At 38.5% G+C, this 21532-nt stretch overlaps 1 protein-coding gene across 1 annotated transcript; it reads right to left on the bottom strand.

The window, feature by feature from the left end:
* Nucleotides 1-1895: 1895 nt before the first annotated feature.
* Nucleotides 1896-20540, bottom strand: CLUL1 (clusterin like 1). Its single transcript, XM_089775984.1, has 8 exons — nucleotides 20447-20540; nucleotides 19023-19132; nucleotides 17640-17788; nucleotides 12079-12246; nucleotides 9025-9469; nucleotides 5172-5309; nucleotides 3520-3744; nucleotides 1896-2218 (listed from the first exon to the last, which is right to left on the bottom strand). Exons 2-8 carry the CDS (start codon nucleotides 19123-19125, stop codon nucleotides 2061-2063), a joined length of 1386 nt encoding a protein of 461 aa, XP_089632110.1. The 5' UTR covers nucleotides 19126-19132; nucleotides 20447-20540; the 3' UTR covers nucleotides 1896-2060.
* Between the last annotated feature and the right edge of the window lie 992 nt (nucleotides 20541-21532).

Raw genomic sequence — 21532 nt, 5'->3', positions numbered from 1 at the left:
ACATGCTCAGGGTTTAGCTGATCGCCATATTTGGGGTCGGGAAGGAATTTTCCTCCAGGGTAGATTGGCAGAGGCCCTGGAGGTTTTTCGCCTTCCTCTGTAGCATGGGGTACAGATCACAGCTGGAGGATTCTCTGCATCTTGGGGTCTTCAAAGTATTTGAGGGCTTCAATATCTGAGATATAGGTGGGAGGATTATTCTAGGAGGGGTGGGTGAGATTTTGTGGCCTGCACAGTGCAGGGGGTCAGACTAGATGATCATAATGGTCTCTTCTGACCTTAAAGTCTATGAGTCTATGTGTTTAATTTTAAGCATGCAAATAATAGCATTTAGGGCAATGAAGACAACTTTCATGGTTGAAACTGAGCATGCGCACAAGTCTTTGTAAGGTTGGGATAAAAAATGATAACCAAGAACAATATAACCATACCATTATACCATACTTCCGTATAATTTTTCCTTTTAATTGAATATACATTTATGTGGATTTTAATTTGCCATGCAATTAAATTACAATAAATATTGAATATTTGACATGTCACAATATTTATTCAATAATATATTTTTTGAAAGGAAACATTAAAAAATCCCTATTCGTAGAACAATTCTTTTTACATTGAACTTTGAAGTACTGTACTTCACTATAAGGAGAGGATGCTGAATTTGAAGTGGATGATATTCCACACATCTTCTTGCCTAAGGGGGAAATAAGGTTTGCATTGTGCAGTATGTCAGTGATCATAGGATGTTTGTGAAACACCTATCTTTTTTCTATTTTTGGACTAAAAAAAGGTGTCTCATAAATTAATAACGCATGATAGTGGACACGTTTTCCTATTGAGTGAACATACAACAGAAAAAGAGAGTTGGTTTCATACTGAAATGTGTACTTTTTTCCTTTTTTTCCTTTTAAACAAAGGATCCTCTGGATTCCCCCATCATTATTTTCTGTCATGCTAATAAATAACCTGTGTGTAGTCATGTATGCACACTGGTGTAAAGGGCTACTATTATGACTGGATAGTAATTATTCCATCTTTTCACTCATTTCACTGAGGTATGAAAATGACCACAAAAGTGCATTGCACAGCAGGATCAGTAATGGAACAAGGATTCAGGCCCTCTCTACGGGAGTTCAGATTACCGTATTTTCCGGCGTATAAGACGACTTTTGATGTTAAAAAACATCCCCCAAAAATCGGGGGTCGTCTTATACGCCGGGTATACAGCTTTGCAGCTTTGCAAAGCCGCGGAGGGGCTCCGGCGGCGGGGCAGCCCTGGCGCGCCGGGGCTGTCCCGCTGCCGGGGCGGCCTCAGAGGCTTTGCTCCCGGTGTCCCTGGTCTGCTGGGGACCGTCTCCAGCAGACCAGGGACACTGGGAGCAAAGCCGGGGAGGCGGAGGGGCGCTGGGGTATAAGACGAAACCCTATCTTTTAACTAAAAAATTAGGGGGTCGTCTTATACGCCCAGTAGCCTTATACGCCGGAAAATACGGTATTACTATTAGGTTTCTAGTACTTAGTGTTCTCAAACTTAGGTTTGTGTGAGGTGAAAAAAGAGTGATTATTGCTAATAGTTAGATCTAATAGCAGCAATAGCTATAAAGAAACAACCCATGGTGAAATGAGATTTCTTATTTCCCTGTAAAATGGCTCACTTCTGTGTACATTTCTGATGTAATATGCACCAACATAGCCAAATCAAAGTTCAGGATAGTCTTGTTTTACTATGTTATATGTACAGTCAAAGGCCCTGTTCGTTCTTCTGCAGGAAGGGACTCTGGGGAAAAAATTCAATATTGCCAATCCCCAGTGTTCAAAAATCCTGAGTCAGGCCCCAGAAAATTATGAGATTGCATTGAACATCATGTGATTTTTAAAGTATACTCTGGTTTTGTTTTTCATACTACTTTTATCTTCCATCTATCTAATGGAGAGACAGGCATAGATTGTATAATAGACCTAATCTTGTTCCAGCTTACGTCAGTTACAATGCAGAAAAAAGAGATGGATACTACTAAGTTTTAAGTTCACTACACAAGGACAAATAACTTACCTCCTTAAAAATTCTGCTTGTAAAGTTGCAGAGCTTTCCCAGCTACATATTCAATGAATTCAGAACTCCCTATGTTTAAATTATGAGGAACTTTAATTGTAAAAGTAGGAGAAGTCAGAATATTCACATCGACCACTGTTCCATTCAGACTGAAAGAATCTGCTTCTTGGACACTTGGCGATACCTGAAATAGAACAACCTGGTTTGGTTACTGTAACCCAGTATGCGTTGTCAATTTGTTAATGCCTATTTTGCTTCCTCTCACTTTCAGAATGAAAAATGAAAAGGGAGAGCCTCTTTAAACATGAGTGTTTTCATCAAGTGGCTTTCTTCTGAAGTGAGCTGTAGCTTTCTAGATTCTTAAACAGTGTAGGAAAGGGGAGCAGGTGTGGTAATAATGCTCTTCATTGCCATGATGGAGATGTGCACATTAGTGATTGTACTGTGCTTTATTCTTGCTATGTATTACTTCATTTAAAAAACCTTTCTGCTCTCTTATTTCTTAGCTATGTGACAACAAGGGGCCCAATTTGCAAACATATAGGCACAGGAGTCATCCTATTAATTTAAAGGAATGATTCATGAGATTAGTTACTCTATATTTTCCAAAGCAGACAACTTGAAGTCAGATTGAAAAAAATGTTCAGAACTATTGTTTGTCCTCCATGTTTTTCTTAATCAAAAGACAGCTCTACTGCATTAATTCTACCAGCATTGGGTGCTGTCTCAGGATCAAAGCCCTTAGAAACTGCAGTCACATTTTTTTTACAAATGAAACTATAAGTACTGAGGAAAATACAATGCTACTCCTGAGAGATGCTATGGAGGAAAGAATACGTGCAGACTGTACCGTGGTAATGGCATGACCAATGATTCTATACATGATCAATGCAGAGACAGCAGCAGAAGGTTTATAGCAGTATTTTGTCCCTATTCTAGTACAAATTAGCATTATTTATTTTGTTACATCACTGTGTGAAAGATCTCTGATTATTTATAAATATTTACTGGATTATTTTTGTGTGTCATACAACCTATGTTGTAGTAAAGTTCTTTACATTTTTGATACTATAGTTCTAATTTTGTTATAGTGATATAATAAACCTGTATTGTTTCATGTTGCCCCTTGACAGAGCCTCCCTTCTTCTGGAAAGGTAATCTGGGGACAATCAAACCTGTTAGTGCCAATTTACACTTGTCAGGCAATGATTTAGGTCGGCCCAGTCAGTTATCCATCATACTAAAAGGATTTAGAGTAGAATAGTTTCTAATCTCTGGAGTTTCAGATCATCAAGGGATTATCAAGTATATTTAAAATCAACCTTAGTAAGAGCTTAATGTTTTACAGACCAAAAATAACACACACAACATACACTACCGTTCCAATCTGTCCTTAAGCTTAAGAATGAGTTAAATATAGAGCACCAACCTCACTGTGCAGTAGTTACGTCCCTTTTAATAACTAACCTTTACCTTTACAATATTGAAAATGTTTTCTGGTCCGATGGTCACGTTGGATAGTTCCGACACCCACCCAAAACTTTCTTTCATTTTGCTCAACAAGTAGGAAGTGTCTTCTGTGTGACGCTGAACCACCTGGAGGATCTGCTTATACTGTTCATCCGAGACGTTAACCAGCTTAAAGGCTTCATCAAACTTTATGTGTAGTTCAGGGACGTTTGGGCACTCTGGTTAAAAAATAAACCAACATTAAACTTTATTGGAAAGCATTCATTTTTACACTTATTTTTGTGTATAAAAGTACAGATATAGGTTTTATTTCAAGGATGGGTTTTCAAAAAAAAATCTAATGTAATTTTTGCCAAAGTATTTCAATGGATTTAGGTTAGATAAATGATACTTAGAGTCACCTGTCCTTCATGGTAACTGAATAGTGTGGTCTGCTAAATGCAAACCTTGCCATTACTAGAGAGAGAGAGAGTTATGTTAGTGTATAAGTTGACTATCATCTGCTTTAATTGCCTGTAGCTCTTTATTTGTTCATTGCAAATGAGACTATAATATATGCTGTTAGCTTTTAGTACTGTTGAATTTTAAGATCCAATTTTAGTTTAGAGGAGCAATAAACTTTTAGTATGTATCTAGATGTATCTGTTACTGAACTTGTATCCGTATTGGTGGTTTTATAGGTTCTGTAAACAGCAATGCTCATTGCACATGAAATTAGAATTTGGCCCACAATGTACCATTAAAAACTCCTTCAAAGAACTCTTTGTGGCTATATTTTAATTTCCGTGCTAGTAAATAAAATGAACCCAATCCTAACATCATTAAAATTCCCAGGGGAGTCACTAAAACTGACTAGTCACATTTGTATTTCATGTTTCTCATTCAGTATTTTGAATTGTTGTATTTTTAATTATGCTTTTAAGGCAGCACTATAGTTTTTAAGGCACCACTAGTTTGGGGAAAAGACGGGGTGGCTACAGATGTACCATACTGTAGCAGGAGTCTCCATTGAACTTCTAACTGATTCAGCCAGAATTCCTCTTAAGTCTTTTGGAGAGTGTGCCAGAGCTCTGCCACCCTTTTACATGGTACAGTATGCCCTCCCCAGGCTCAGCTCTGCTGGCTTGTGAAAGAAACACCCCAAGGTATAGCCATGGCTTATTTAGCCCTCACTTTCTCTTTGAGGAATTTAATCCCAAATAAAATTACAGCTGGCCCTGTAACAGAGTCCAGCTGTAAAATTACAGCTGGCCCTGTAAAAGAGCATAGGGCACTTTAGGATCAACTGGTACCCCCTCTGCAATTTTGCACCAGTTAGAGCCAATCACAATCTGACCCCTTGTGTTATCAGGAGGATGGCATCTTAAAATACATACATTTCTTGGTGTGGAACCTCACTTTGGAACTGAGACAAGAGTGCTAACAACTGAGTTATACTGACACTGTGTGGACACATTGGATAAGAGTACATGAAATCATTTGGATCAACTCTCTGGTTTTTAATTCATGATAATAGTAAATCTGCAGGAGTTGAAACTTAATTATGTAAATAAGACAGTAGAAAATGATAGCACCAAAATCTGTCATAAAAAAGTCACTACTTTAACATGGTAGTATATAAACACACTAGAAAATAACTATTTACCTTTCATTAGGTTATCCTGACATTTCTGGCATCTCTCTTGAAACTGTGGGCATCCTGATGAATTCTGACGGAGCTCTTTACACAGCATTCTCTTATGTCCTGGGATGATTTTTGAAAACATGCCACTTCTGTCAGAATCTAAAGTGAATGTACAGTATAATGTGAGCTCACTGAAGTTAGGGGTCTATTGATATAATGTTTTTTCCTATTCCATTATTTTTTTTTTAAATAAAACTTCCAGATCTGAATTCAAAATGAATGAGCATAAGACCAGAGCAATAGCAACCAAAACATGCTCCCCTTTAAACAGTACATGTCACTATTGTATGATCCCTTATAAAAATATACCAAATTATTCTGTGGGTTCTTAACTTGCAGGCTGCAACTTCCAAGGATTGCAACCACTTTCACCTTCTTTACTATTAGATGAGAGTGGAATCACAAAGGCCATGTCTACACTAGGGCTGTGTCCAGACTCAGGGTTTTTTTCCGAAAAAGTAGCCTTTTTCCGAAAAAACTTCACCTGCGTCTAGACTGCAGCCGCGGTCTTTCGAAATTAAATCGAAAGAATGCGGCTTTTCTTTCGACGGTGGTAAACCTCATTTTACGAGGAAGGACGCCTTTTTTCGAAAGTGCTCTTTCAAAAAAAGGCGTTCTTGAATGCAAACAGGGGTTTTTCAAAAGAGAGCATCCAGACTGCCTTTCGAAAAAGCGGCTTGCTTTTTCGAAAGTTCCGCTTGCAGTCTAGACGCTCTTTTTCGAAAGAGGCTTTTTCAAAAGTATCTTTCGAAAAGCCTCTTTCGAAAGAGGCTTGCAGTCTAGACATAGCCTAGGAGATTATTTCTAATTACTAAATTCGACTTCTAGACACCCAATTTTACAAATTTGAAATTCCATGTCCTCACTATGGGGAAGAATCAAAGGTAGTCTGAGGCAGACTCCATTTATGTGGAAAGCTCAGAGCCCCAGGAAGCACTCTGGATTGCTGTTGGAGGCCTCCTGGAGGAAAATTAGTTTGAATTAGTGGCACCAGAGTGTCCACATTAATATTATTTTGGACTTACAAGTTTGGGAATAGCATTATTCTTCATGAAAATCAGGACTACAGAGTTCAAATTCCGCTGCCCCTTATTCCAGAATAATAGGCTTGGTAGTGTGGATGCATCGCTTACAAAATCGACCTTAAGGGGCTAATTTCAGACTAAGGTCCTAGCGCAGACCAGGCCAAAACTAATACCTGTGATAATGTGCAGTCATGATATGGGAAGATCGAGTACTTCTCTGGAGTAATTTAGCTTTTTTTTAAAAATAACGGATTTTCTTTTCGGATAAGTTCTAGCATATATTTAAAACAAAATACAGGACTATGTAGCACTTTAAAGACTAACAAGATGGTTTATTAGATGATGAGCTTTCGTGGGCCAGACCCACTTCCTCAGATCAAACAATGGAAGAAAATAGTCACAACCATATATACCAAAGGATACAATTAAAAAAAAAGTAAACACATATGAAAAGGACAAATCACATTTCAGAACAGAAAGTGGATGTGGAGGGGGAGGAGGTAAATGTCTGTGAGCTAATGGTATTAGAGGTGATAATTCGGGAAGCTATCTTTGTAATGGGTAAGGTAGTTGGTGTCTTTGTTGAGCCCCCCGCGAAGAGTGTCGAATTTTAGCATGAATGACAGTTCAGAGGATTCCCTTTCAAGTGCAGATTTGAAAGTCTTCTGGAGTAGGATGCAGGTAATTAGGTCGTTGAGACAGTGTCTTTTCTGGTTGAAATGGCAAGAAACTGTTTTTTCTTTGTGATCCTGTCTAATATCTGTTTTGTGGGCATTGATCCTTTGGCGAAGTGTCTGAGACGTTTGTCCAATGTACATAGCAGACGGACACTTTCGGCACATGATAGCATAAATTATATTTCTGGATGCGCAGGAATATGTATTCTTGATCTTATAACTCACTTGGTTAGGCCTAATAATGGTATCAGCAGAGTGAATATGTGGACAAAGCTGGCAACGGGGTTTGTTGCAAGGGAAGGTACCAGGGTTGGTATTAGTGTGGTATGTCTCCTTTAGACAACCACCTAACCTCAAGATGATTCTTACCAACAACCACAGGACATATCTATTCATATTCTTGGTCTGCGAAAGAGAGTATATGCATACATACTCTTCTGACTTATGTACTTTCATTTGAAATTATCTTTAAAAAAACGAATATCTTCTATAGTTATTTACTCTTTGTTGCTCAAAAGATTCAACCAACAGAAGTTGGTCCAAGAAATGATACAACTTCACCTACATTGTCTTATTAAAAAACTGAAAAATGTAAATTCACTTAATTTTTTAGTTGGTTTCTTCAGTCTGCCAACTAATTCATCATCAGATGTAATCGATTAGGCTACTTAGTGGCTTTGATTCCGCTAAAATGGGGGTTGTTTAATAAAAAAAGTACACATGTATATTTTTTTAATTATTTAAATATATTTTAAAGAACCATGATATAGTTTCAGTTCTTGTTCAAAAAGATCCAACTCTTGGCGAGTACATTTAAAAACCAGTATGCTAGAGGCCAAAGCCAAAAACTGTCCACTCCAATTATTTAGAAACATGAGTTTTGCTCCATCAGAGTGTATCATTGGGATCATCTTGTCTGGTATCATGATTCAGTGGTTACCTGCACCTTTGATAAGTTTCAGAGAGGTATCCATGTTAATCTGTTTCAGCAGAAACAACAAGGAGTCATGTGGTACCTTAATGACTAACAAATGTATACGGGCATAAGCTTTCGCCTAATAAATGTGTGAGTCTTTAAGGTGTCACAGGACTCCTTGTTGTATGTTTGATGTTTCAGAGTGAGGAAAATCAGTCTTATAAACAAATGCATAATTGCCTGCTTCAGCTTTTGGCTGCTGGATACATATGCTGCACATGATGTCAGCTACCTCAGTGAGAAAGCAACTAACTAAATTATTCCCAAACCACGCCTTTTTGTGTTTGTTTTATAGTGCACAAAGGTACAGAAAGTTACTGAGGGCAGAGAACTGGAGGAAGCAAGCTCTCATCTTTCTCTCCCTGGCTGCTGTACTGGATTCTGATCAACACTGCATCCCAAAGTGCACTCTGTTTCTGAAAAGAATTACTGTTGCCAAAAGTTAGACTATCTCCTCTGCGTGATTATAAATGGAGTCTGGATGGGACCAACTGTGTATCTTATAATACTCTCCTCCATCTCCTTGAAAACTGCCATCATCCCCCTCAAAAAACAAACAAACTTAGATGTCGTAAATGGAATTCTTCCCATTTTCTGGAATGCTGTATGTCTTTGTGTCTTGTTGGCACATCAGATGCCTGTTATAGCTACTAGCAGTGTCACAGCAGACTGACACATCTGTTTCCTGAAATTTTGTGAGGTCTGGTGACATGTCTTATCCTTTTAGGAGCAATGGAAACACATCAGCACAACATGTGGTTCTTCCTTACTAATGTTGAGTTCAGATTTGTCAGTCAGACACATGAAAATCTATATCTGCACTGAACACTCAAGAATTCCTGCAAATGCTTGGAGAATTATTCTAGGAATCATAAACCCTAAACTAGCATTCAATGGACCTGGAGAATTTGGCATTTTGTCTTTTGTTTTATTATTCCAAATTTTCATGTGGCCAACAAAGTTATATTTGACCCATATCTGCTTATTTAAGAGGGCTTGCAGACCTTCATACAAGATGTGCTATTCTGTTTATAGCCTCAAACTGAATAGCTAATCATTTAAAAACTATTGCCAACACTTATAAAAGTTTAATACTACTAGTACCACAGTCTGTTTTAACTTCTTCTAACACTTACCTTTGGCTTCCTCTGGCAAATCTCTTTCACTTTCTGTGTATCCATCAATTGCTTCAGAAATCACCTCGCTGACACCTTCAAACAGAGTCTTGCTGAAGTAAAAAAATATCTGAAGGAAGCCTGGCATACCCCAATCTTTCTGAAAACCGCTGTTTCCCACAGGATCCTCAGGGAAAGCAGGCATATAGTAGGGTTCAGTAAAGTCCAGATCAGACACAAAATATATTTGAAAAGATTGATCAAATTCTTTTTGCATCTGTTTGAAAAAAGCAAAGCTTTTATCAAATATTGTGCTCACATCCAATAACAGCTGGCTAAATAAATCCTCCATTTGTACTAGCTGGGCATTTTCCTTCTCAGGCTTTTCATTTGACTGGAAATCTTTTTCTTGATCTTCATGAAAAGTAAAAGTCAGTGGAGATATTTTCCTGAAAAAATCTTCAACCTGCATACACAAAAATATATTGGTTGTTAAACAAGTTATCAGATCTTTATCCTCTCAGAGGGCAGATGCTATAAAGAATTTCTTCAAAAATGCTGAGGTGAAGGAAATGTATCCTGGTATCTAGCCCATTTTCCAAATTATAACCTATTTTCCAAAAACTATTGAGAAATTAGTCTGCAGGGTTTTAATATTTACATTAAAGAGGATGCCTGTCTTTGAACCAGTTGGCCGCTAATCTTCTGAGCCATTAGGTTTGTGTTAATAGTTGTGTCAGGGTCCCAAAATTACATTTGGGCATCACCTAACAAATAATTTAGTTTTCATCTAGGAAACACCATTGTGAGCTCAGCTGCATTATACAGGTTGAACCTCTCTAATCTGGCACCCTCGTGACTGACGGTGCTGAACCAGAGAATTTGCCAGACCATGGGAGGTCAATATTGTCTAGCAGCATTATCGACACTTCCACTGCTTACCAGGCTCTTAGAAGACATTTAGGGGTAAATTAGACCTAAATAACAGCACAAAATACTGAGCCAGGACTGGTGTCTGTAAAACTTTATGGGAACACAGGAAACTTAGTCGCATCCTTGAAATTTGGACATCCAACTAACTAAAATCATGCTGGACTAAGGATGTTGCCGGACCAGAGCATTCCGGACTAGAGTTCAATCTGTAGTAATGTAGTAAATACACGTTGAACAAATAGGAATTGTTCTTTCTCTGCTGTTCAGACATCAATAATTCTCTCTCCAAGGCCTAAACCCTCAGTTCCTACTCAAGATTTTTTTAAATCAGTGAAAGATTGGCCCAAGAAAGAACTAAGTAAAGTCTTCAGGAGCTGGCCTCAAAAAAACTTTTCTTTCTTATTTTTAAATGTTTGTCACATTACAACTACCAATGTGAGGTCTTCATAGAATCCATAGAGTTCACTGTGAAGATTACCAAATAATGCCAAAGACAACATGATGCTAAAGCGTGTATGAATTTAAAGTATGATATGTCTCAAAATTATTTTATAAAAATGGCATGATTGGGTTTCAAGTTTATTGTTTAGTGCCTTTCAGAGCAAATGTGCATTTTTAACCTGGAAAAAATAAATAGCAGATTTGCCCTCGGAGCTGAAAAACAAACTGTGTTCTTTCTGAGCTGCACGTTATTATTAATAACTCTGACTCAACTGAGGTGTATTCAGGTGAAGTTAAGGTGTAATCAAAATGTATGCTTTGAGGTAAAGATTTTGCAGTTAGTATTTAGGTCACAATTCTGCTGATGATGAACATGGTAAGAAAGAATCTATCCTTGTCCCCAGAACTGTGTTGGCACTGAAGTGTTAACTGGAGTTAAATGTAGTAAAAAATGTACCTTTGCTTTAAAAATAGTAGATATGACATGGAATAAACCAGTGTTTCTCAACCAGTGGTACGAGTACCCTTTGGGTATTCGAGAGAAGTTTGGGGGGAAGGAATATGCCAACAACTGAAATTTGGAGAAAACTGAATTTTTGTTTTAAGTTTTATAGCACTTTATTATTTTTGTACTTTTTACACCCAAAAATTCCATTGCCTGCCCGGCTACGATTAAGTTGTTTAAACAAATGTGTTGCAATGGTAGAAAAAAAAATTTGTTTCTGAAAACTGTAGGCACTGGGGGTACTTTACTTTTTTTTAAAGGGGCACTTCATAAAAAAAGGTTGAGAAACACTGGAATAAACAAACACATGCAGGAGAGCTGTTGTATAGGAAGATGGAATATTTTAAATGGTCACTTTACTGATCATAGCCACAGTTTAAGATTTGCTGTTTCTCAGAAGAAAAACAAAAGTGGCATTTTTCACAGCTAGCACAAATGATTTCTGAACATCTTAACTCAAATTCTACTGTGGGTTGCATTGTTATAAATCTGGAACGGATTTACTCCATTGATTTCACTGGAGTCACTCTGTGATTATACCAATGTCACAGAACAGCTTCAATGTGCAGTGATCTGAAGCCAGATGAGGTCTGTTCTGTACAAATCCATGGATCCAGATCCCAATATCAAATGGCTTTTGATAACCTAATACTAATGGGCTACATCTACATTGGCAAGATTTTGTGCAAATATTTTTAATGCAAGAGTTTTTGCGTTAAAGTATTTGAGCAAGAGAGCATCTACACTGGCATGTGCTTTTGCGCAAGAGATGCGCTTTTGTGCAAAAGCATCCATGCCAGTGTAGACGCTCTCTTGCGCAAGAAAGCTCCGATGGCCATTTTAGCCATCAAGCTTTCTTGCGCAAGAAATTCATGTTGCCTGTCTACACTGGCTTCTTGCGCAAGAACAGTTGCGCAAGAGGGCTTATTCCTGAGTGGGAGCATCATAGTTCTTGTGCAAGAAGCACTGATTTCACACATTAGAATGTCAGTGTTCTTGCACAAGAACTCCCCGCCAGTGTAGACAGGCAGCATGTTTTTGTGCAAAAGTGCGTGCTTTTGCAAAAAATCATGCCAATGTAGACACAACCATGGTGTATCTGCCCATTTGAGAAAACAAGATGTACTCACTTAAAAGTGTTAGGTGAAGCAGCAACTAAAGGAAGAGTGCTTGCCAGAGGCTGATTTTCTTCTTACCTTACTTGTAAATGTTGACAGACCGTGCTGGCAGGTGGTATAAAATCTCATGCAATTACTTTCTAAGCAAGTTTTACATTCATCCCAGAGATTTCTCAGAGCCACCTGACATTGTCTTTCTTCTTCCTCTAATTGTTCTTTCACTTCATCCATAAGCCGCAGAGCCTCCTAATTGAAAAAGAAAGTTCACAATTTCTTCATTCAATTTAATTAATTTCAGTTTTCTCATTAGTAAAACACTCATTTCAGCCCACCATTAATTAAGTTCTCTGTAGTTATCTGTGGTTTGTTCTTTGTTCCTAAGAGAGGGCTAGATAGCCCCTCTGTCTAGATTGCATGCGAAGGAGCCAAAGCCGGATTAACTCTTCTGGGGGCCCAGGGCTATTAGATTTTATGGAGCTCCCTAGGCTCCAGGATGGGGTCAAAATGCGGGGTTTCAGTGTACTGAAGGGGACGGTGAGTTGAGGCAGGAGGGTGTGTGCAGAAAGGGGGTGCGGTCTCCAATGAGGGGTTGCTCTGGGGTAGGGTTGGAATGAGGTGTTTGGGGTGCAGAAGGGAGCTCCAGGCTGAGGCCAAGGGAATGAGCTCAGGGCAGGAGGTTGGGATTGGGTGTGGGGGTCTGGGCAGGAGTTAGGATGCAGGAGCATGCTCAGGATTGGGGGGGGGTTGGGAGAGAGGATATGAGACGGGCTCAAGGCTGGGGAAGGAGGTTGGGGTGCAGGGTGCTTACCGAGGGCAGATTCGGTTTGGGGGGTGAGGGAGTTAAGGGGACAGGTGGCTCTGCACTGCCCACTGTAACCCTGTAAAGCCCCTTTTCTTAATCCGGCCCTGGAAGGAAGCTGGAAATTCTGTGGAGTTCCATTTACAGTGTCCGTGATGTCTTTCCCTTAGTGGACATAGCCCACAAAATCCAGAAGATCTGTGAGATCCATTTCTACCTCAGATGATATGCTGAGGCCAAAGCTATGGAGAGGCCCTGATGCAGGAGATGTCTAGCTGCTTGTGCCCATAACCTCAAATCTCATAACTGAGTATTCCAGAGCTTTTTTCCTACTTAGCTAATATTCCCTTTCATAGTACATTGTTTATTAATACTACATTCCATTAGTCTAGATATTTCAGTGATCCTGCTGTCCATAAACTCCTTCTTTAATAAAGAGATTTGGAGAAGTATTGAATATCCCCTTTATTGGCTTTTATTGATTAAAAGACTTGAGTGAGAGCATTTTTCCCCTACCATTTGCCAGATGTTCTGCACTGCACACATGCAGGGTACCTTCTATAGGGCTTGTTCTAATTTATGCTTCCTTCTACATGTGTTAGCGCTCAAGGCCAAGCACTGATTAGCACTTCAAAATGTAGCTGACATTGGACTAGTGTAGGGATAACATATTAATGTATTGAAAATGATTCCTCCAAATGGAAGTGACTCCCCATAATTTGTTCCCCACAACTTAAAGTGTTTAGATTTATTATTAATTCTTATTATTATTATTTGTTAAGATTGTTAAATGTTTAGATTTATTATTATTATTGCCCCTTTAGAATATAATGTATTAGGTCATGTAACTTAGAACTGTTAAGAATATAATCAAGGGGCTGCTTGAAATTGACATTGCAGAGATACATTGTAACAATGCATTGTCAAGGCACTAACTCTGCTATGAGAGCCAAGCCCTGTAATTGACTAAGGGCATTGTTACATAATTGACTCCTGTTCAGAGAATGTTTTAAGCAATACCACCCAGAAACTTTTGTAACTACAACTTTTATTATTATACAAAATACTGTATGGGAAACATTAATTAGGGAATGTATGTAAGAGAGAGAGAGAGTGCTTGGACGATGAATAAATGGTTCTGAAAGGTGCCAGCCTGAGAATACAGCAACAAAGGGCTGAAGAAGGCGTCAGATGCCAGGCTGTGTCCAGACTCAGGGTTTTTTTTGAAAAAAGTAGCCTTTTTTCGAAAAAACTTCACCTGCATCTAGACTGCAGCTGCGTTCTTTCGAAATTAAATCGAAAGAATGCGGCTTTTCTTTCGACGGTGGTAAACCTAATTCCACGAGGAAGAACGCCTTCTTTCGAAAGTGCTCTTTCGAAAGAAGGCGTTCTTGACAGCAAACAGGCTTTTTAGAAAGAGAGCATCCAAACTCACTGGGTGCTTTCTTTCGAAAAAGCGGCTTGCTTTTTCGAAATTCTGCGTGCAGTCTAGACGCGCTCTTTCGAAAGTATCTTTCGAAAGAGCCTCTTTCGAAAGAGGCTTGCAGTCTAGACATAGCCCCAGTGCAACCAAAAGGTGTCAAGTGGAGAAAACCAAGTACTGGAGGTCCACCCGATGAGATCACTGATGAGCACCTGGCAGCCACCCTGGAGACATCAGCATGATGCAGCAATTTCCATAGACTGGCATAGGAAAAAATTCCTATAAGAACTGGACTAAAAAACTATGGAATCAGAGTCCAAGGTTCTGCTGCCAGCCTACCAGGAGCTTCAAATGTGCATCTGATCAGGACTTCGCTCCCCACTACCATCACTTGTGTACAGAATACCTGGCCAGTATTCTGTCACAAGCAACTTCCAGGCTGGTAACTATAACAATACACAGAACCTGAATGAATGGATGAATGAATGTTTATATGTATAAGGGTTAAGTAGTTAAACAACGTTGTTTGCTTCTATCTTTTCTTTATTTTTTTATTATTATCTTTACAATAAATGTGGCTTTTTGCCTTATCCCCCTCATAAGATCCTGCTTGCTTCTATTTGGTACAACACTAGAAGAGAAAGCTCTCAGCACCACACAGGGTTAAAAGTGGGTGGCCTCTCTTAGCCAGTGCAGTGCATTTCTTAGTACTTTAAATTTCTAAACAAAATTCCAGGTTCTTCAGAAATACACATTTTCCCCTTAACTTATTTATTAATTGGGCTTGTTCCTTTCTGGATTCTGGCAGCTGGAGACAACTGTTGGCTCCTTAACAACAGGGACAAGGCCCTTGAAAAAGAACTTGTATGCACTGTAAGAGCATACTGGAGGCAGGGAGGGGAGTTAACAGGTCTTGCATTTATATTATTTGTTTTATGGTGTCCTCATTCATGCTATCTTTTATTGCAGCCAGGATAGGTGGGAAAGGATTGCTTTGTAAATAAAATCATGATATTCAGAATGAACAGTAGAGTAAGCACTTTATTCAGCACAGGACACAGTTTCAGTGCCAGATCATTCTCTCTGCAATAGTATTTTTCACTTCCACTGGCAGAGTCTAATGGCTACTTGAGGGACAGCCTGGATATGCACAGTCAGCCCCGAGAAGGGATGCCATTGTACATTGCCTACGTTCTTTTCCATATAAATTCATGACACTCCTCTTCCAATTCAGAGTTCCTATCTGTGGGTTTATAAATCCATGGAGGGAGTCCAATTTTATGTAATTATGCTTGTATAACGACTTGCTTATTTAACCTTTTTTGTTGTTGCTGTACTACCTTATTTTCTAACTTCTCTTTCTTATACTTAAGAAATGTTTTGTTTCATGAAAGCTCTATTAATCCTTATATAGTGTATTCAAACGTAATGAATATGTGACTTGAATAAAGTAATACTTAAGGACATTAAGTGAAAAAAGTGCTCATCCAGTTTGGGAATTGAACGTTAAATTGTCAGATTTGAATTAAGGAGTCATATACTATACATTAGTTTGAATTTTCTCATCTTGAGTATCCAAACAAGCCAGTCACTGGTAGCAGACAATATTCCTAGCCAAATTAGGGCCACAATGAAAGCTGATCAAATACTGCAAACCCAGTGCCAGCTTTGGCTCAGGAAGGTTTGTGCTACATTTCATTTACTCTTCACAACAATTCACATGACTGGGTTCATATTTGCACAGATTTTTTGGAATAATTGTTCTTCTTATGACTACACGTATCTCCGGGTATTGATACGTGAACAAAAATACCTCATGTCCTTTGCTGATCTCCTTTTTAAAATGTTTCAGTTCCTAAATCAGTGAGGAAAATGCAATATTATGTGACACGGTTGACAGATCCCATACTGAGAGTCAAAGGGAAGAGTTCACAGATGGCATATTTGTAATGAATAATACAACACAACTTGAAAAATGTTTTAATTGTCCAACAGGTAAATATATACTACTAGCTGGAGTTCCCGGCGTTGCTCGGTCCCACTCCCCACCGGCCAATTCACTTTCCCCCCACCCCGCCAGCCCTGCTTCCTTCTGGCCGGTTCTCCTCCTCCTGAGCTCCCCTGGCCAGACCCGCTCCCATTGGCCGCCCCCCCACCCCGATCTCCCCTGACCAACTCTGCTTCCTGCCGGCTGCCCCTCTCTCAATCTCCCCCAGCCAGCTCCGCTGCCCCCGACCCTCCCTCACTAGTTCTGCTTCCTACCGGCAGCCACTCCCCCAATCTCCCAGGGCCAACCCCACTGCCCTTGGCCCCCCTGCCAGCTCTGCTTCCGACCCCTCCCCCTTCCTCCCGGGCAGTCCTGCTCCCCTCCTGGACAGTTCCCCCACCCCCACCCCCACCCCCACCCCCGATCAACTGTGTCCATTTTTTTGTTTTTTTTTAAACTACCTGGTAACGGTTGCCGCGGGGGGCAGGGTGGGTGCCCGAGCTGTTGTGCGCATGGGGGCGGAGCGAGTCCCAGACGGCGCGGGCACGTGACCTAGGGTGGGCAGGGCTGCCCCTGCAGCGCAGTGTGGTGGGTTATTTTTTTATTTTTACAGGTTGAGATCGGGCCCGATTGGGTCCAAAGTAAATTAAAACCTTCTCCTGGAGAAAAGGTTATCCCATGGAAAGTTTGGTTGCGGTAGCTCTTACAGTGTCCAAGTTATTAGAGCACAAACATTCTCCTTTATATATTAGATTTATATTGCAGTTCCGCCCAGCGGGCCCTGTTACAAGTGGATCCCTGTTTTGCCAACATACATATGAGAAGACCTCGTCTTCTTTCCTAAGAAACTGGCAATTGCAAGACTTAATTTTCTAAATTAATAGAATATTATTTAATATTTAAAATGTAATTGTATGGGGCCAGAGTATAGCTCATCTTGTGTTCACATAAGGGGGGGTGGGAGGGTAAGGAGACATACTGCGCCCTTAGCACTGATATACCATGCTGCTGCTTCTAGTGCTCAGGGAACAGTAGGCTGGGCAAAGCTGCTGTTACCCTATATCCTGCGTGCTTAAGGATAGGAAGTGGAAGTGGTGGAAGGGGACTGCAGTGAACAAAGCCTTGACTCTATCTCCACGAAGGTGCCTAGTGGTGTAGCTGTGTTGCCATATCAGGAGGGCATACACTACACCAGGCATACTCTTGGCACAGTTAAAATCCTTTTCAGAAGTGTGGAGGAACCAGGAGGGAGATTCTGACTTCCTGAACCACAGACTTTCCTGGGATGTTCAGCAGGCAGCGTGAAAGCATGTGCCGCTACCATGGGTTAGGTCACAAACTGATCGAGCCCATAACGTCTCTGACTGGAACAAGTGACAACATAAAAATGATAAGATATCAATTCCCTAGAAGTTATCATTTATAGTTACCTGCTTTTCCTCACTGCTCTTCTTCAAGGTTTTCATCAGATGTACATGTTTATCTTCATTTCTTTCCATCATAACTTTCATCTGCTTAATGCCTATTAGAGCTTTCTTTACCTCTTCGTCTACATATTTCTCACCAACTTCAGATAATGCTAAAAAAATTAGACTAAATTTTAAAATGAAATAGATTTTAAAATGGGGCCTAATTGTTGTATTGCGGTAATACACTGGGATCACAAAGCATAATTAAATGGTTCTACATTTCTAAGCAGACAAAAGACCCTTAGCTGGTGCAAGGTGAAGTCAATGGAGCATACCAGCTGAAGAGCTGGCCCAAAGCCTTTTGTTGATCACATGTATGTTCCTGTTGTAGCTTAATTTGATTTTGTTCAGGTTAATCCTCAGCCACCTGTTTCTGCTTAGCTGACATTTTATTTTTAATCCTAACTACTTACTTTAACTTTTAAAAAATATAGTGCAAAAGATTCTTAATTCCATTCCCATAAGAATTTAGGACTATCACAATCCTGCTGAACGTAAATGGCAAAACGACCATTGATTTCCATGGCAACTCAATTTGGCCCATGTTTTGGGAACAAAAATCATGCTGGAGACATGAATAGTTCCCTGTGCAGAAATCCCATCAACATCTATGGGAACTGCAGAACACAAGTGAAGTATATGCCGCATGTGAAATTATAAAATGCCCTTGCATACATCATTCTTTTCTCTTTTCATATCTTTCTTTCCTCTCATTTTTTCTCTGATGTATGGTATTTTTGTTTTTGTTTGTTTGTTTGTTTTTGTTTTTGCCCCAGTCTGGTTTATATGTTTATAACTGGTCCTTTTTGTAGTAAGCAACAAAATAAACAACATTTTCAAAATGCACTGTAAATGCTTTAAATCAAAGTATTTTTAATATTTTTAACAGCAAAGGGGTATAGCTAATAGTACTAAAAAACTTGCACAATTTTGTTTGTCAATTAAGTAAAATAATCCAAACCTTGTTGAAATCAATATAGTTTTCATATTTTACTCCAGTAATTTAAGAAAAAATATTAATTAAACATAAGAAATAAAAAGGAAAAATGAGCTTACTTCAGTGATCCCTTGTATAACTAGATTCAGTTTTATGGACCCCCTTAAAATAGGAATTTATAGTGAATGTTTGGGGCATGTTTCACTTCAATATCACTAGAAACCACCAATATCACACATCTTAATGCCCCACACTTGCAATTGGATCTGCATGGGCAGACTTTTTTGCAGAACCTTATTGACTTCAGTGGGTCTCTGTATGGGAGCAGAGGTCCTCCCATGGAGATCTGATGGCAGAAATGGGCTTAGAAGCTTTCAGTTCATATTTAATAGTAAAAGCATACATACTTTTCAGTTGTTCGCGTGGATTGATTTCTTGCTCCTTTGTAGGCGCACACTGATGGCCCCTCAGCCATAGCAGGTGTATCAGAATTAGCCAGCATGACTTCATGTTCTCTCTATATAAGAAGTAGAAGAATTAATAGAAGTTAACTTTGAAACATTAGGAATTAATCATGCAAACACTTACTGCCATCTGAACTTGAGCAGTTCCCTTGGTTTCATTGGTGCTACTCATATTAGTAAGAGTTGTGTCTGAGTCTCTGTCTCATTTATCATCAAATAAGAATATAAATGTAATACAAGAGGCTGATCCTGCTCCCATGGAATCTTGAGAATTTTGCCATTGAAATCAGTGGGCCCAATTCAGACCACACCTTTCTGTCAAATATGCCTCTTTTGCTCCTTGTTTTCTATGAAATTACCTGAATAAACATTCTGAAACTCCTTTCTGGGACACCTTAATAACTGGCTCTTTCTTAATCAGTACTAATAGCTGGGGATCTTGAATTGCACCAAAAATAGACTTTAACAAAGGGTTCAGAATTATACCTCAATAAAAGCAGTAGTAATGCCTGTGAAAATTTTAATATTATTTCCAAAGTTCTTAAACAATGTTAAAAATGTGATAAAAGACCAAAGTCTTGAATAATTTTGCTCCTTTATATAATACACATCTCTGTGTTAAGATTAATTAATAAGCATAATAAATTTATCTCTTTTTATAGCAGCCTAGATTTGGTTATTATTTACATAGTGTAAATTCATTGTGTTAAGCATCATTATTGAAATCAGAATCAGGTCCCTTGCTTTTTATATTAGTTTATTATAGAATATTGTAAATTTTATTCAACTCACACAAGTCCCAAAAAACCTTAAATACTGACACTGCACTATATAATTTTTACTCATTTTAGTTACTAGTTCAGCATATAAGTGTATCTCTACTATGTACAAATTCCATATTATAAAATAAAATATTTTCTTTCCTTCTTCATCTCCAAAAAGGTGGTTCTTTTGTATCCTGATTTTATTTGACACTATCATTCAAAATAGTGCTAAATGTGTTAAAAGCACAGAATAGATGTGGTAAGAAGTTGGGAAATTAATTAATTATATGAATCAAAAATACATCAATAATGAACTAAAACATATTTCTGTGAAGTAAGTTAAGGAAAAAGAATTTCATTTACTTTATTTCCCCTTCATGTATAGCTATAATGTAAAGTGTAAGCCAATACTTAGCTCCTTTTTAAAGACAATAACCCCTTTCCAAACCAACATGGTATCAGTTAGAAGTTTATATAGAAATTAAGGTATATTTATATAATGGATTTGCTTTTATATCTACATCAACAGCATATGAACAATTAACTTTGCAAAGAAGTACAAACCAGTTAATCAAAGGAATCTAAAAAATAGCATATATTTACCACTAATACTGAAATAGCTCCTTTGTAAAAATTGTTCCCAGCGTCAGGAAGAAATCAGACTGTGTTCTGATCTAATTTTCATGTGTGTCAGGGATTTTGCCATGTTCTACTTATCTGATGACAAGGTACTTAATCCTATTAATGAGACATTTTGTGATTAGGCTATAGGATTTCCATGTTTCAGACTTAAGACTTGCCCATACGTACAATAAAAATGAACACTAGGGGGAGTATTGGCTATAATATGGATTTACTTTTTCCTTTTATACAATGCTCCTAGTATTTTTGACTTCTTGAATTATTTCCTAAGACAGAAAAGATATGAAGCTTATAGTATATCTTAATGTTTATTAAAATTACTTTAGCTAAAATGATTTCTACCTTTAATTATTTCAAAATAACTTCCTTTTCATATGCCAGGAAAATGCCCAGTAAGACAACAACAAAAAAGACAAATAAGATTCAGGAATCAGAAGAACTCCTGATTCAAATACAGGTGTACTTATGAGGACACATCTAGACTGCACTCTAAAATCAAAATAAGATTTCATTTTATTTCAAAATAGGCTATTTCATGGCGCCAAATTTCAAAATAAAGCACTATTTCAAGACATCCCTTATTCCTTGTGGAATGAGGCTTACAGGGAAGCCAAAATTATTTTGAAATAGTGGATACTTTCCTTGGATGCGAGGTAGCTATTTTGGGATACCGAATGTATCCTGAAATAGCCTTACAGTCTAGACACACCCTGAAATTGGTCTGATAGCCGATAAACAAATCTTTTCATGTTGAACATTGTTTCATACCTATGTTTATACTTGCATTATTTTTAATTACAATGCAAATTAACATGAGCGAAAGATTTGCAGAATCTTAGCTATATATGTTGCTAAATATTGAAATGAAATATTTAAGTTAACTAATAGCAGCTATGTGATGTGCTGTTGTCAAGCTGTATTCCACATTGTGATGTGCAAGTGCAGTTCCCCACTGAAGTGGAAGAGGAGGGAAGTGAGAATCTATTGAAGTGCCCAAAATGTAAAATATCCATACGTTGTAAACACATTTCTAAAATGTTCTGAATA

Source organism: Pelodiscus sinensis, chromosome 2, assembly GCF_052426305.1.
Source record: "Pelodiscus sinensis isolate ZL-2025 chromosome 2, ASM5242630v1, whole genome shotgun sequence".
Taxonomy (NCBI): domain Eukaryota; kingdom Metazoa; phylum Chordata; order Testudines; family Trionychidae; genus Pelodiscus; species Pelodiscus sinensis.
This window is presented reverse-complemented; position numbering and strand designations above follow the sequence as displayed.